Source organism: Staurois parvus, unplaced genomic scaffold (genome assembly GCF_062004578.1).
Source record: "Staurois parvus isolate SC_StPar_1 unplaced genomic scaffold, SC_StPar_1.0 ptg000539l, whole genome shotgun sequence".
In the NCBI taxonomy this organism is placed as follows: Eukaryota; Metazoa; Chordata; class Amphibia; order Anura; family Ranidae; genus Staurois; species Staurois parvus.
Window position 1 is genome coordinate 397,197 of NW_028318335.1, and position 16,475 is coordinate 413,671.

General features: G+C 46.3%; 1 protein-coding gene across 1 annotated transcript; it reads right to left on the bottom strand.

Moving 5' to 3' along the window:
- Positions 1-3,049: 3,049 nt before the first annotated feature.
- On the bottom strand, positions 3,050-15,828 carry LOC149451438 (uncharacterized). The gene is made up of 3 exons (XM_089690681.1): positions 15,807-15,828; positions 6,268-7,845; positions 3,050-5,014 (listed from the first exon to the last, which is right to left on the bottom strand). Exons 1-3 carry the CDS (start codon positions 15,826-15,828, stop codon positions 3,378-3,380), a joined length of 3,237 nt encoding a protein of 1,078 aa, XP_089546807.1. The 3' UTR covers positions 3,050-3,377.
- Between the last annotated feature and the right edge of the window lie 647 nt (positions 15,829-16,475).

The window sequence follows — 16,475 nt, forward strand, 5'->3', positions numbered from 1 at the left end:
TGCCCGCTGACAAGCCAAATGACCTGATGCCTGGTGACCCAGTGCCCGCTGTCATACCTGGTGACCCGATGCCCGCTGTCGAGCCAGACAATCCGGTACCTGATGCCCCGGTGCTCACTGTCGTACCAGTTGACTCGGAGCCCACTGCTTTGCCAGATGACGCGGTGCCCGCGGTCGAGCCAAATGACCTGATGCCTGGTGACCCGATGCCCGCTGTCCGGTCAGACGATCCAATGTCTGACCCAGTGCCCGCGGTCATACCAGTTGACTCGGAGCCCACTGCCTTGCCAGATGACGCGGTGCCCGCTGTCGAGCCAAATGACCTGATGCCTGGTGACCCGATGCCCGCTGTCCAGCCAGACCATACAATGTCTGACCCAGTGCCTGCGGTCATACCAGTTGACTCGGAGCCCACTGTCGTGCCTGGTGACTCGGTGCCCGCCGCTCCGCCTGGGGGCCCGAGACCTGTTGCTCTGCTTGGGGGTCCAGCGCCCGCCGCTCCGCCTGGGGATCCGGCGCCCGCCGCCCCGCCTGGGGGCCTGAGACCTGTTGCTCCGCCTGAGGGCCCGAGACCTGTCGCTCCATCTGGGGGTCCGGCGCCCGCCGCTCCGCCTGAGGGCCCGAGACCTGTCGCTCCATCTGGGGGTCCGGCGCCCGCCGCTCCGCCTGAGGGCCCGAGACCTGTCGCTCCTCCTGGGGGTCCGGCGCCCGCCGCTCCGCCTATGGGCCCGAGACCTGTCGCTCCATCTGGGGGTCCGAGACCTGTCGCTCCGCCTGGGGGTCCGGCGCCCGCCGCTCCGCTTGAGGGCCCGAGACCTGTCGCTCCTCCTGGGGGTCCGGCGCCCGCCGCTCCGCCTGAGGGCCCGAGACCTGTCGCTCCATCTGGGGGTCCGGCGCCCGCCGCTCCGCCTGAGGGCCCGAGACCTGTCGCTCCACCTGGGGGTCCGGCGCCCGCCGCTCCGCCTGAGGGCCCGAGACCTGTCGCTCCATCTGGGGGTCCGGCGCCCGCCGCTCCGCCTGAGGGCCCGAGACCTGTCGCTCCTCCTGGGGGTCCGGCGCCCGCCGCTCCGCCTGAGGGCCCGAGACCTGTCGCTCCGCCTGGGGGTCCGGCGCCCGCCGCTCCGCCTGAGGGCCCGAGACCTGTCGCTCCATCTGGGGGTCCGGCGCCCGCCGCTCCGCCTGAGGGCCCGAGACCTGTCGCTCCGCCTGGGGGTCCGGCGCCCGCCGCCCCGCCTGGGGGCACGATGCCTGTCGCCCCGCCTGGGGGCACGATGCCTGTCGCCCCGCCTGGGGGCACGATGCCTGTCGCCCCGCCTGGGGGCACGATGCCTGTCGCCCCGCCTGGGGGCACGATGCCTGTCGCCCCGCCTGGGGGCACGATGCCTGTCGCCCCGCCTGGGGGCACGATGCCTGTCGCCCCGATGCCTGTCGCCCCGCCTGGGGGCACGATGCCTGTCGCCCCGCCTGGGGGCCCGATGCCTGTCGCCCCGCCTGGGGGCCCGATGCCTGTCGCCCCGCCTGGGGGCCCGGTGCCTGTCGCCCCGCCTGGGGGCCCGGTGCCTGCCGCTCCGCCCGGGGGCCCGGTGCCTGCCGCTCCGCCCGGGGGCCCGGTGCCTGCCGCTCCGCCCGGGGGCCCGGTGCCTGCTGCTCCGCCCGGGGGCCCGGTGCCTGCTGCTCCGCCCGGGGGCCCGGTGCCTGCTGCTCCGCCCGGGGGCCCGGTGCCTGCTGCTCCGCCTGGTGGCCCGGTGCCTGCTGCTCCGCCTGGTAAACCGATGTGCCTCTGCCCGGAGTGCTGCCCGATGTGCCTCTGCCCGGAGTGCTGCCCGATGTGCCTCTGCCCGGAGTGCTGCCCGATGTGCCTCTGCCCGGAGTCCTGCCCGATGTGCCTCTGCCCGGAGTCCTGCCCGATGTGCCTCTGCCCGATGTGCCTCTGCCCGGTGTGCCTCTGCCCGATGTGCCTCTGCCCGATGTGCCTCTGCCCGATGTGCCTCTGCCCGGTGTGCCTCTGCTCGATGTGCCTCTGCCCGGAGTCCAGCCCGGTGTGCCTCTGCCCGGAGTCCAGCCCGGTGTGCCTCTGCCCGGAGTCCAGCCCGGTGTGCCTCTGCCCGGAGTCCAGCCCGGTGTGCCTCTGCCCGGAGTCCAGCCCGGTGTGCCTCTGCCCGGAGTCCAGCCCGGTGTGCCTCTGCCCGGAGTCCAGCCCGGTGTGCCTCTGCCCGGAGTCCTGCCCGGTGTGCCAGTCTTTGATATCCCGCCAGTTACCAGACCCGGGCGGTGGAACATTTTGCCCAGCTAGGACTGTTTGGAGCGTCCTGAGGCCGCTCCTTGGGGGGGGGGGGGTACTGTTAGGAATGGACTGGCCAGCAATGGTGGGACTCACCTGCCTTTTGATCTGCAGTACCAGGGCTGGCCAGCGGGTGCTCCCAGCAATCAGAGACTCAACCTTTCAGCCAGCTAACACCTGGAACTGATGATGCTGGGGTATTTAAGGGATGGCCAGACCCACAGACTCTGCCTTGGTGTTGTGTTTGTCCTGGGCCCTGTATCTGTCCTGCATCCTGTTTCTGTGCCTTTGCTGACCCTGATCTGAACTGCTGCTGACTTCTCCTGCTCTGATCCTGGCTTGTGACCCTGACCACCCCTCTGTCTGACCCTCTGTACTATGCTGCTTGCTACCTGCTGAACCTGGCCTGTGACCCCGACCATTCTCTGCTTGCTCCCCCTGTACCTACCTGCCCAATTGATATTGACCCGGCCTGCCTGACGACGCTTGCTTGTATGTACTGTTATCTGTGGGTGGTTTGGTTTGGTTTGTTTGCACTGTATTATGTTTAGTATTGCACTGCGTTTATGTTTGTATGGTTAGTGTTAATAAATTGTATTGTTTATCACATATCTGAAGTCTGCGTTTCCCTGCATCAGTCACACACCTCTGGTCATACCTGGGAGCCCTGACAGTATCATTTAGGGTGAAGGTCTGCTTTATATAGATGGATCAAAATTCGACTGGTTCTGCAGGGACCAACCAAATTTTGATCCATCTATGGCCATTCCCACTCTACAGAAGTTGATCTAAAGATGGACTTCTCTCTGTTAGGACCCTTGGAAAATTTTAACTCGATCAGCAGCTACAGCCAATCGGCTGCAGCACTGACCAGTGTATTTTGACAGTGGAGGAGTTCCTGCTTTCAGAATACAATAACACAGTGGGGAAGATTCCTCCATCCACCTCACTTGCGAGAATGGGGAATCCATTTGCTTTTTTTTAATCGATAGGCTCATTGACTTTTTTATTCAACAATAGCTTGCCGATTAGAATTGAAGAATGCCAGAAAAAAATAACCAGTATCACCTCCTGTAGACTTCATTAGGGTTTAGCACTAGTTTGGGGGTTTGTGGATTTCCCAATGTGTTGCTGAATCAGACTGGAACCCAGGCTGGCCAGCATGACTCCTCCCTGCTTTGTAGTCAAAGCTGACGCCTGCTCCTTGAAACTGAATATTACTGATAGTATGATATCTTTTAATGTTTTCTTCCAGAATTTTGATTCTCTCCACGAATCCACTCTTTCCTTCCCTCTTCTCTTTTTCGATGAGCAGCTGCATGTAATCTACAGCAGACATCGGCTTTGGCTTTAAAGCAATCTTCTGGAGAAGCTCAAGGATCCCGGCCACCTCCTGAATCAGTTTCAGCGCTTCATCCTCTGCCTTCTTTATTTCAACCTTCATTTTTATGAGAACATTTTCTAGCGTCATCACCTTCTTCTCTTCTTCTCCGTATCTTTTTTTTAAAAGGAAAAAACTTTTCTTTATTGGTTGAAGAATGGTTTGCCAGTAAAACGTTTCGGAAAAATGTGTGCTGGATCCATGTCCACACATGCGACAAGTTCCAATGAAATTAAAAACTTCACAAAAATAGACAAAGGTGTCAAAATACACGAGGCAATCATGGTGGCATGTAGAGCTGCACTGATGGCAGTTCGCTGAGTATACGGTTGAGTTTTCCTTTGTTTTTACAGATCCCCACACTTCAAACTCAAAATGCTCGTTCATTTCAATCTCCGCCTTGTGTTCATTCAGAGCTTTCTCCGTTTGCTCCAGTTCGTGCTGTTTAAACATCAACTCCTCTAGTTTTCGGATAAGTCCCTCCAAAGATAACTCCAAAGCATTTCTTTCTACTAGAACATTTCTTGTTAAAATTAATTTTTTACTGGCTTTTCCGGGCAAAAAATGTAAAAGAAATTCCTGAATGCTTTCCATTCCCATCTTCCACTGTTCTTCATATGCCACGTAGACCTGATTGTCCACTTCATTTGGGAGGTTGTTTGCGTACAGCATGCAGTTATTGACCTTGAAGTGCACAGGAAGTCCATCTTCAGATTTTGCACAGGGAATTTCAGCCTTAATAATTGCTGAGAGAACGCTTGGTTTCTGGTCATCAGCGAAGGTTGTGAAGAAGACTATATTCTCTCTGATGTCATCCCCAAAAATGGACAAAATGTTGTCAAAGACGTATGCCTGTGTTGGAGTTAACCGAGTCAAAGATGACTGGACCACAAAGCAAATAGCATCAATTTCTGTGAGTTTGCACCTATAAAAAAATTCTCTGATCTTCCGCATGATTTTCTCATCATAGTTTATCCCCTTGGTGTCTCCAAATCCCGGAGTGTCAATGATGGTTATGGAATACGGGATTCGGAAGCCATTTTCGTGGTTGATCTGGTAGAGGGTGACACTCGATGTTTGGTTGTGAGCTGCAGTTACTTGGAACCGGTGATCATCCTTCCACTCCACACCAAAGATGTAGTTGATCATAGTATTAATCAGTCTTGTTTTACCAGATCCAGTTTCACCAATCATCATGATTACTTTGTTTTTCTTATTGGCCTTCACACTCTCCAGTGACATCTTGTGTATGGTCAGAGGTCCGGCCTTGTCTGAGCTGCTCAGGTACTTTTGTAGGTTTGGTAGTAGAGATGTTTTACAATCTTCTACCGATGAAGTGCTGCATTCCGTACCTGCAAAATCAGCATACAAACGGTTATTAACAACATCTTTATATAGTCGCTATAAGTCAGCAGACACTGAATTTTAGGTGAGGGTACAACCCGACGGGTTATGGTTAGGTATAATAAATTGAACCAAAATTCCCCATCATAATGAGTGAGAAACATATCAAAGGAGGGCTAAAGCTGCCGTACCTTCCCTGGCCACCTAACCTGCATGCCTGAAAAAAGGTCTGGTGGTTAGAATATCAAGGCCCCACACCACTTTTCCTGAATTTTTTTTATTTAAAGAATTAAATCATACCCCTCTGTGTCAGCACTACATGCAGCAATAAGGCACCCCCCAAGAATTTTACGAAAAGGATTTGTGTATTTTTGAATTTGCCCGTTAAGCTTTATGAAAAGATTAAAATAAATAGGTATTGCCAATTTAATTTGCAAACATCTGACTCTGGGATTAAGCTTTATATTACATACAAAGTCTAGGGAGTTTCTATCAAAGGCTTATTAAGAATGAGGAGACTGTAGGAGATACGACAGTAGAAAACAGGCCAGCAGCCTACAATTAACGGCAATTGTAGGCCCAATGTTATTAGAAGCCGTCAGGAATGGACTCACCATTAGCGGTGGGACTCATCTGCCGTGTGGGCTGCAGTACCAGGGCTGGCCAGCGGGTGCTCTCAGTAACCAGAAGCTCACTCTTGCAATCAGCCATCACCTGAGGCTGATTGCAGGAGGTGTATTTAAGGAATGGCCAGACCTGCAGTCAGTGCCTTGGTGTATGTTTCCCATGAGCCCCTGTACCGGAATCCTGTCTGCTTCCTGCCTGATCCTGATTCTGCTTTGATCCTGACTCTGAACGAACTCCGTCTGCCCTGACCTCGGCTATTCCTGACCACTCTTCCGCTCGCTCCTTGTACCTTGTCTGCCGTTAGCTACCGACCTGGCCCGCCTGACTACGTTGTGCTCCATATATATATACATATATATATATCAGTTTAGGTATGGGTTTGTTTCACCTTGTTGTATGTATTTGTGTTAGCTTTGGGTTTGGTTTGTTGCACTGCGTTTATGTTTGTGTTGTCCTTAATAAATTATCTTGTTTACACGCTATACCTGAAGTCTGTGTTTCCCTGTGTCAGTCCACACACCTCTGGTCATTCCCGGAGCCCTGACAGAAGCAAAAGGGTTTTACTACAAGAATGAAGAGACTACAGTGGGGAGAGCTTTTGTGGTTTCTGACAATAAGTAGTTAAAGTTGGTACCTGCTCTTTGAGACTGAATATTAAAATTTTGAATAGATTCTTCCAGCATTTGAATTCTCTCTACAAATCCACTCGTCTCTTCCTGCTCCTCTTTTTCGATGAGTTGACGGATGTAATCTGAGGCAGACTTTGGGTCTGGTTTTAACGCGATCTTCTGGAGACTTTCTAGGATCTTGGCCACCTCCTGAATCAGTGTTAGCATCTCCACCTTGGACTTCTTAATTTCATCTTTCAATTTAATGAGAACATTTGCTGGAGTCATCACCTTGTTCTCCTCCCTTTCATATTTTTCTTTTACTTCAAAATAACTTTTCGTTTTGGGTTCAACAAAAGTTTGCCAGTAAGAAGCTTCGGAAACGTGCTTGCAGGAGCTATGTCCACACACGCTACAAGTGTCCTTCAAACTAAAAACTTCACAAGAACAAACGGAGGGGTCAAAATACATGAGGCAGTCTTGGTGACATGTGGAGTTGCACTCCTGGCAGTTGGTTGAGTATACAGATGAATTTGTCTTTCTTTTTACAGTTTCAAGCACTTTAAATTGAAAATCCTCGTTATCTTCAACCTTCTCCTTGTGTTCGTTCAGAGCTCTCTCGGTTTGTTCCAGTTCATGATGTTTCCCGGTCACCTCCTCAATTTTTAGGAGCAGTCCATCCAAGGTTACCTCCAAAGGATTTCTTTCTGCTAGATTATTCTTTGTTAAACTGAAATCTTTACTGACTATTCCAGGTAAAAAGCGTACAAGAAATGTTTCAATGTTTTCCATTCCCATCTTCCACTGCTCTTCATAAGTCTTGTAGACATAGGTGTCCTCTTCATCGGAGTGGTTCTTAGCGTACACCATGCTGTTATTGACCTTAAAGTACGCAGGTTTTCCATCTTCATATTTCGCACAGAGAACATCATCCTCAGTAATTGCTGAGGGAACGTTTGGTTCCTGCACATCGGCGAAGGTAGTGAAGAAGACTATATTATCCTTGATGTCATTCCCAAAAATGGATAAAATGTTGTTATAGATGTACCGTTGTGTTGAAGTTAACCCAGCCAAAGTAGACTGAACCACAAAACAAATGGCATCAATTTCTGTAAATCTGCATTTATGAACAAATTCTCGTATCTTCCGCATTATTTTCTCATCGTGATTTATTTTCTTGGTGTCTCCAAACCCCGGAGTGTCAATGATGGTTAAGGTGTACGGGATTTGAAAGTAATCTTCATTGTTGATCTGGTAGATGGTGACGCTCGATGTTTGGCTGTGAGCTTGACTCTTCTCACTTCTCTCTGCAACTAACTGGATCCGATGATCATCCTTCCACTCCACACCAAAGATGAAGTTGACCATACTGTTAATCAGGGCTGTTTTTCCAGATCCGGTCTCACCAACCATCATGATCACTTTGTTTTTCTTATCGGCTTTTGCTGTTCCAAATTCCCATATCTTCTGGTGCTTCACATGCTCCAGTGACATCCGGTAAATGGTCAGAGGTCCAACCTTCTCTGTGCTGCTCAGGGACTTGTTTGTTTTTAGTCGTAGGGATTTTTTATGTTTTTCTACCATAGAAAGGCGGTGCTCAATACCTAAAAAATCAACATACAAATAGTTATTGATGATATTTTTATATGACCACCATATTAAGTCACCAAACTATTATAAAAGGGTACAACCAGACAGGCAATGGTGAGGTGGGCTAAAATGAACTTAAAAAGTCCCCTACTTAAAGTAGAACTAAAGTCAAAACTTTTTTGTTCGTTTTGGACAGAGTGGAGATGGATTACAACAGCTATTATGTTTTTATTGCTTTCTGTGCCCCCGTTAGGGAGATTCACCCTCTCTGCTTGTCCTGTTTACCATTATCATCGAAAGTGAAAGTAAAGAAAACACAAATTTTGGGTTTTCCACAGAAAATTAAGAGGGGACATTTTCCAAAAGGGACTGTCAGGAATGGACTTGCCAATAATGGTGGGGCTCACCTGCCTTGTGGGCTGCAGTACCAGGGCTGGCCAGCGGGTGCTCTCAGCAATCAGAGACTCACCCCTGCAGTCAGCCAAACACCTGAAGCTGATTGCAGGGGTTGTATTTAAGGAATGGCCAGACTCACAGTCAGGGCCTTGGTGTGTTTTTTTCCATGGGCCCCTGTATCTTGTATCCTGTGTTCCTGTTCCTGTTTCTGCCTGACTTGTTGCAGACCCTGCCTGATCCTGACTTCTGCTGACTTCTCCTGTTTGATCCCTGGCTTGTGACCCTGACCATTCTCTGCCTGACCCTCTGCACCGCGCTGCCCGTGAGTTACTGAACCCAGCTTGTGACCCCGACCACTCTCCCGCCTGTTCCTGGTACTCCGTTTGCCCGTTTGCTACTGACCCGGCCTGCCTGACGACTCTTGCATTGTATGTATTGTTATCTGTAGGTGGTTTGGTTTGTTTGCACTGTGTTTATGTTTAGTTTTGCACTGCGTTTTGTATTGTTAGTCTTTAATAAATCATATTGTTTATACCATATCTGAAGCCTGCGTTTCCCTGTGTCAGTCCACACACCTCTGGTCATACCCGGAGCCCTGACAGGGACACAAGTTCTGGTGACCTGTTGGTCCCCACAGAAATTCCCTTCATTAGCAAGCATTTTCTCTCACTTCCTGTTTTGGCTTTGGGACAGGAAGTGAAAGTAAATCTCCACAATGAGACACAAATAGCAATAAATAATAAATTGACAAGGGCTTACAACCTTCCCTTACTCTATCCAAAATGGAAAAAAAAAAGTTTTTCCTATAGTTCTACTTTAATTAGTGAGAAACACAGTAGAGCTTTATAAAAATAGAGGGCATTTTCATTTAAAACTTCCATCACTGAATTAAAAAAATTAAGCGTTTATAAGCCCGACTCCACGAACGATGCATTTGATGGCATTATACAGACCATACTTGGGTTGAATTTCGAACTAATTTTCTTTAAAAAATCGCTTGAGGTGATGGTAGCCGTATTAGTGCACTCGCGACAGAAACAATTGAGTACTGTCCGTGATACTTTTTTTATTTGCACTAACATACAATTTTGAGGACAAGCTTTCGGGGGATGTCCCCTTCTTCAAGGTCCAAGTAGTACTATTACTGTATTACAAAGTTTTAGCAGAATGTTAGAGATGTGGGGGATGAGAAAAAAAAAAAAGCAGCAAGAAACACAAGCCTAGGGTTAGCCTAGAGATAAGACACAGGGAAGCAAAAGCAAAGACTGTGGGGGGGGGGGGGAGAGAACAACAGAGGGAGTCATAAAAATGTTGGATAATGACTGAGGAATCCCAGGTCCAAATTCAGGCCGTTATCTCTTGTGTCAAATAGAAATATCATTCTTAGTTCAAAAGTTTTTCTTTCCTGAATGGATTTGAAGGCAAACAAGGCAGGAATTTTTTAGGGGGGGCAGCCAGGGGCGGACTGACAACTCATGGGGCCCCCGGGCAATAGGGGATCATGGGGCCCCCGGGCAATAGGGGATCATGGGACCCCTGTGTCTTTGCCCAAACTCAAAAAAGCCTATGAAAAAGGTACCAGGGGCATCTCATGGGGCCCCCTACTGACCCCGGGCAGTCGGGCAGTGCCCGAGTTTCCAAACGGTCAGTCCGCCCCTGGGGGCAGCACTGCCCCCTGGAAGAAAGGACATATGCAGCATGGGGACCAGGTGGGATCTGAGAGAGTCTGTGAGCTGCTTGATGGTGTATGCAAAGCCCAACTGTCATTCCCAGGGATGTCCAGAGCTGAAAAGGTCTTTCTCTCTGTCGCTGGGGGGGGGGGTGTTAGTGAAAGGCTCTCTCGGGTGGGGGGGATGATGGTGCAGGGGTGTTGCTGGTCACTGTCAGGCTCTCTCCATGGAAGGGTGGGGGGAGTCTGCTGTTGGTTGGTGTCAGGCTCTCTATGCCGGGGAGGATTTGCCGATTTTTGTATTGCCTAGGGCAGTGGTGGGCAACCTTTTTTTTCAACTGAGCCAAATCTCGCCAAAACCACGATTGAAATTTATTTTGAGAGCCACATTTTTAAAACTGAAAATACATCCCCCATATAGTAATTCATCCCCCATAGTAATTCATCCCCCATATAGTAATTCATCCCCCATATAGTAATTCATCCCCCATATAGTAATTCATCCCCCATAGTAATTCATCCCCCATATAGTAATTCATCCCCCATATAGTAATTCATCCCCCATAGTAATTCATCCCCCATATAGTAATTCATCCCCCATATAGTAATTCATCCCCCATATATTAATTCATCCCCCATATAGTAATTCATCCCCCATATAGTAATTCATCCCCCATAGTAATTCATCCCCCATAGTAATTCATCCCCCATATAGTAATTCATCCCCCATATAGTAATTCATCCCCCATATAGTAATTCATCCCCCATATAGTAATTCATCCCCCATAGTAATTCATCCCCCCTATAGTAATTCATCCCCCATAGTAATTCATCCCCCATATATTAATTCATCCCCCATATAGTAATTCATCCCCCATAGTAATTCATCCCCCATAGTAATTCATCCCCCATATAGTAATTCATCCCCCATAGTAATTAATCCCCCATATAGTAATTCATCCCCCATAGTAATTCATCCCCCATATAGTAATTCATCCCCCATAGTAATTAATCCCCCATATAGTAATTCATCCCCCATATAGTAATTCATCCCCCATATAGTAATTCATCCCCCCTATAGTAATTCATTCCCCATATTGTGTCAATTCACTTACCTTTGCTCCGCGCGTTCCTCTCGCCATGTTCCCGCGCCATTCTGGTCTTCAGGGCGGACTGTGAGAGGAGAGGAGTTCGTCACGCTGCCCCGCCTACATCCTGACAGCCAATGTTTGCCACTCTCCGCGGGCCGGATAAAAAGGTCCGCCGGGCCGTAGTTTGCCCATTGCTGGGCTAGCTGCAGAGTCCTGACTTTTGGGGCGGCTGCCCGAGAGGAGGGAGGGGAGCGGGCGCCCGGCACACAGAAGAGCCGCATTAGAGTGTGTAAAGAGCCGCATGTGGCTCGCGAGCCGACCACTGGCCTAGGGCAGCACGAAACCTAAATACTCCACTGAGTGTGGTACATCCTGGCCTTTTAGACCCCAGCACTGCAGGATTTCATGGTAAAGAGCACCAGTAGTGCAGTACAAGCTGGAGAGGTGGCCAGCACTAGCAGCTTAAAGCAACCGCATCCACCAAGAATTCAAGCACAGCCCACAGAGCCTATAGTAGCCTTCCAAAAGTGTAGAACTACCCCCTTAGGAGTTGCTAAGTTTTTTGGTCCCCCTACAATCCTTCACAGCCAGGCAACACGCATTTTCTTCCTCCACACTTGCACACAGAGACAGTAACCAGTCCTATAAAAATGTATAAATATGGAAATCAATAAACACAAAACTAACAAGTAAAAACTGAAAAAAAAAAATCAGGTGTCCGGGAGTCTGCCACTCTGGGGTCACGTGGGCTGGGAACTTTCAGCTAGATTATACTGGAGGGGCTGCAGCACAAAGAGCTTTGAAAAAGTGGGGCTCAGACCACTGGACAGGGGGTGGCTATGATGTACCTTTTCTTTCAGCCGATGCCCATTGCCATCTGACACTGCGCTGTCCAGCCACTGTACAAGATTTATGGAGATTGTCTCTCAAGTAATACACTCTAATAATAATTTCTAAACAATCACTGCCTTGTCTCTACCTCTTATATTGCAGCCTAACCAAGCTTTTTACATACTGTCCAGCCACTGAAGAAATGCGTTTTTATTACAAAATATATGAAAATTATTTTTAAAAATACATTTCAAATATACTGTATGTCTTTAAAAATACAAATCTACATTTTTGGAATGCATTTACAAATATATGTAAAAATATATGTTAAAATGACTTTTTTATATGCTAAAAAAATATTAAAAATATTCTTCAGATTTTTTTTAACATATACAAAAGTCATTTTAACATATTTTTACATATACTTGTAAATGCATTCCGAAAATGTAGATTAAATGTATTTTTAAAGACACAATATATTTGAAAAAGTATTTTTAAAAAATATTTTTCATCTATTTTGTAATAAAAACACATTTCAACATCCAGTATGTATATATAAAAAAGTCATTTTAACCACTTGAGCTCCAGAGGATTTACCCCCCTTAATGACCACGCCTCTTTTTGCTACTCCGCGCTGCACTAATTCAACTGATAATTGCACGGTCATGCAATGCTGCACCCAAACGAATTTTACGTCCTTTTTTTCACACAAATAGAGCTTTCTTTCGGTGGTATTTGATCACCTGTGCGCTTTTTATTTTTCACGCTATAAACAAAAAAAGCAGTATATTTAAAATGTATTATTAAAAATATTTTTCAGATATTTTGTAATTAAAACGCATTTCATTATACAGTGTATGTATATATATATATTTATTTATTTATTTTTAAATATATTGAATATGGCCAAAATTGTAGTATTTTAATTATATGTCAATATATTTGGGAAGAATATTTTAAAAATATATTTAAAATATACTTTTCTTCCATGTGGGGTGTGAAGCCATACACTGGGCATAATAGTACAGGGCTGCTTTCACACTGATCTGCTGCGGTTTCCCCACAACGCAGGTGCAATGCAGTATACCTGCAGCTTTCCTGCAGGTTAGCTGTGCTTATCCATAGATGTCTATTATATCCTGCAGGTTTGGTGCGCTTTCAGAAAGCGCACCAAAACTCCTGAATGCAAGAGACCCCCCAAACAAACAACTAAATTTACCTACAGACACCTATACTACCTAACCAAGTAGGTGCTACATTTGCCAAGTGATTCAGCTGCATGGTTTTACCAGCCCCCAATTTTACATGTGAACGAGCTCTAAGGGAGCCGCTGCCAAATGCAACTAAGGGCTCATTCACAGGTGCAGCAGGCACTACCGCTCCTCTGAAAAGTGATCCAAGTGTGTTTGAAATGTGGTGGGGAGGCGATATGTTGCAACATGGTAGTACGGCAATTAGAGGTTTATATCAGGTGTAAGGAGGCGACTCTGTGCTCGGTGATCTTTGACTTGTCCAGGTAAATCTCCACTTCTTTAAGGTTGCCTATCGCTGCACTAGATCAATGGTACTTCATCATACATCATCATACTTCATCATACATCATCATACTTCATCATACTTCATCATACATCATCATACTTCATCATACATCATCATACTTCATCATACTTCATCATACATCATCATACATCATCATACATCATCATACTTCATCATACATCATCATACATCATCATACTTCATCATACTTCATCATACTTCATCATACTTTATCATACTTTATCATACTTTATCATACTTCATCATACTTCATCATACATGGGAATGTGAAATGACAGCATACAGGATATAATAAAATATTGTTTAAACTTGGTGCTTACAGGAACATAATAGCCAAAAGAATTTAGCCAAGTGCAATGTATGCCATAGATGTACCGTTAGAATTGTATGGAAGGCTTTATAAATGGTCAGCTTCTGCCCATTTAGAAAAATGTAGGATATAAATGTGGATATGTAAAGAAAATTAAAAATGGGAAAAAGAAAAGATGGGAAAGGAAAGGAAAAGAAAAGAGGAAAGGAAAGGAAAAGGGGAAATGAAAGGAAAGGAAAAGAAAGGAAAAAAAAAAGGAAAAATTGAAAAGGGAAAAGAAAAGGAAAGGAAAAAAGGAAAATGGAAAATAAAATGAAAGAAAAGAAAAAAGGAAACGGAAAAGGGAAACAGAAAGGAAAGGGGAAAAGGAAAGGAAAATGGAAAGGAAAGGGGAAAAGGAAAGGAAAATAAAATAAAAAAGGGAAAAGGGAAAAGGCGAATGGAAAGGAAAAAAGGAAAGGACAGGAAAGGAAAGAAAAAGGGAAAATGAAAGGAAAGGAAAAGAAAAAGAGTAAAAGGGAAGGACAGGAAAGAAAAATGGAAAAGGAAAGGAAAGCAAAAGAAAAGGAAAAGGGAAAAGAAGAAAAAGAGTAAAAGGGAAAAGAAAAAAGGGAAAAAAAAGGGAAAGGAAAAGAAAAGGGAAAAGAAAAAAAAGAAAGGAAAAGGGAAAAGAAAAGGAAAGGAAAATAAAAAAGGTAAAGGGAAAAGGAAATGAAAGAAAACAAAAAGGGAAACAGGAAAGGAAAGGAAAGGGAAAGGAGAGGGGAAAAGGAAAGGGAAATGAAAAGGAGAAAGGAAAGGAAAAAAAGGAAAAGGACAGGAAAGGAAAGGGAAATGAAAAGGGGAAAGGAAAAAAAGGAAAAGGACAGGAAAGGAAAGGGAAATGAAAAGGGGAAAGGAAAAAAAGGAAAAGGACAGAAAAGGAAAGAGAAAGTGAAAAGAAAAGGAAAGGAGAGGGGAAAAGGAAAGGAAAAGGGAAAAGAAAAGGAAAGGAAAGGAAAAGAAAAAAAGGTAAAGGGCAGGAAAGGGAAAAAAAAGGGAAAATTAAAGTGAAAGGGCAAAGGAAAGGAAAGGAAAAATGGAAAAGCAAAGAACAGGAAAGAAAAATGGAAAAGGTAAAGGGAAAAGGAAATGAAAGGAAACTAAAAGTGAAACAAACAGGAAAGTAAAGTAAAAGGGAAAAGGAAAGGAAAGAAGAGGGGAAAATGAAAGGGAAATGAAAAGGAAAGGAAAAGAAAAAAAGGTAAATGGAAAAGGAAAGGAAAGGAAAGGGAAAGGAAAGGAGAGGGAAAAGGGAAAGGGAAAAGGAAAGGTAAATGGAAAAGAAAAGGAAAAGGACAGGAAAGGAAAGAAAAAGGGAAAATGAAAGGAAAAGGGCAAAGGAAAGGAAAAGAAAAATGGAAAAGCAAAGGACAAGAAAGGAAAATGGAAAAGGAAAGGAAAGGAAAGAAAAAAGGTAAAGGGAAGAGGAAATGAAAGGAAACTAAAAGGAAAAGGGAAACAGACAGGAAAGGAAAGTAAAAGGGACAAGGAAAGGAGAGGGGGAAAGGAAAGGGAAATGAAAAGGAAAGGAAAAGAAAAAAAGGTACAGAGGAAAGGAAAAGGACAGGAAAGGAAAGAAAAAGAGAAAATGAAAAGGGAAAAGGAAAGGAAAAGAAAAAAGGAAAAGGACAGGAATGGAAAGAAAATGGGAAGATGAAAGGAAAAGGGAAAAGGAAAGGAAAAGAAAAATGGAAAAGCAAAGGAAAGGAAAGAAAAAGAAAAAAAGGAAAGGAAAGAAAAAGGGAAAGGAAAGAGAATATGGACGCATTCCATCCCTACAACACAGCGGTCCTCCTGAATAAATGTGGAGGAATTTTTAAAGTAAAATTTTGAAAACAATAAAGTTATAAAGAGACAAATTCAGACTCGGACATTAAACAACTCCCGGGATATAACGTTACAATTTTCACATTGAACCAAATACACAGAAAACCCCTCTTCCCACCAACAATGCGACTAATAAAAGTCTTCCCCATTGTGTTACTTTGTATATAATCCCGAGGAGTCTTCACCGGCCATGAATCTCCCATCATTTCCCCTCATTATCCCCCTAAATATACCAACTTGTAGTCCTACCCGTCCCTGGAGCACCAGCCATGGTCTCTGCGTGGTGTTTGCTTCCTCCAGATTCCTGGCCCCCCTCCTATATACTCCTCATCTTCTTTCACTTTCTGTTCCTCTGAACTTTTCCCAGCAGAATTTCCCGTACTTCTGGCAGTAACACTGAGCTCATATCTGTCCACAAGCAGAGAATACAAGGAGTGCTACACATCCAGGGTAATCCTGACTGATTGGCTGAGCTCAGGGCAGCTCCAGGCAATGTATATACTGGTGAACATCTATATACTCGTGGCAGTTATATGCTGGTTGTTGTGGTTCTTCTGCTCCCAATTACTTTTTTTTACAATACTGATTAAAGTGGTTCTAAAGGCTGAAGGTTTTTTACTTTCATGCACTGTATTCATGAAGGTAAAAAAACCTTTGTGCAGCACCCCCCCCCCCAATCCTCACCTTAGCCCCCTCTAAGCCAGCAATGTAGGGGGACTCTCCCACCTCATTGGCCGAGACAGCAGCAGGAGCCCAATCACAGCCAGTGAGCCGATGAGGAGAGAGCGGAGTGGGGGTAGGGACGAGCCATGGCTCTATGTGTCTCATGTGTCACATAGAGCAGCGGCTCAAGAGTGAGAACGCAGCGGTGCCCCAGGGCAAGCAGTTTTCTGTGGGGCACTGCTTGAGGGGGAGGTG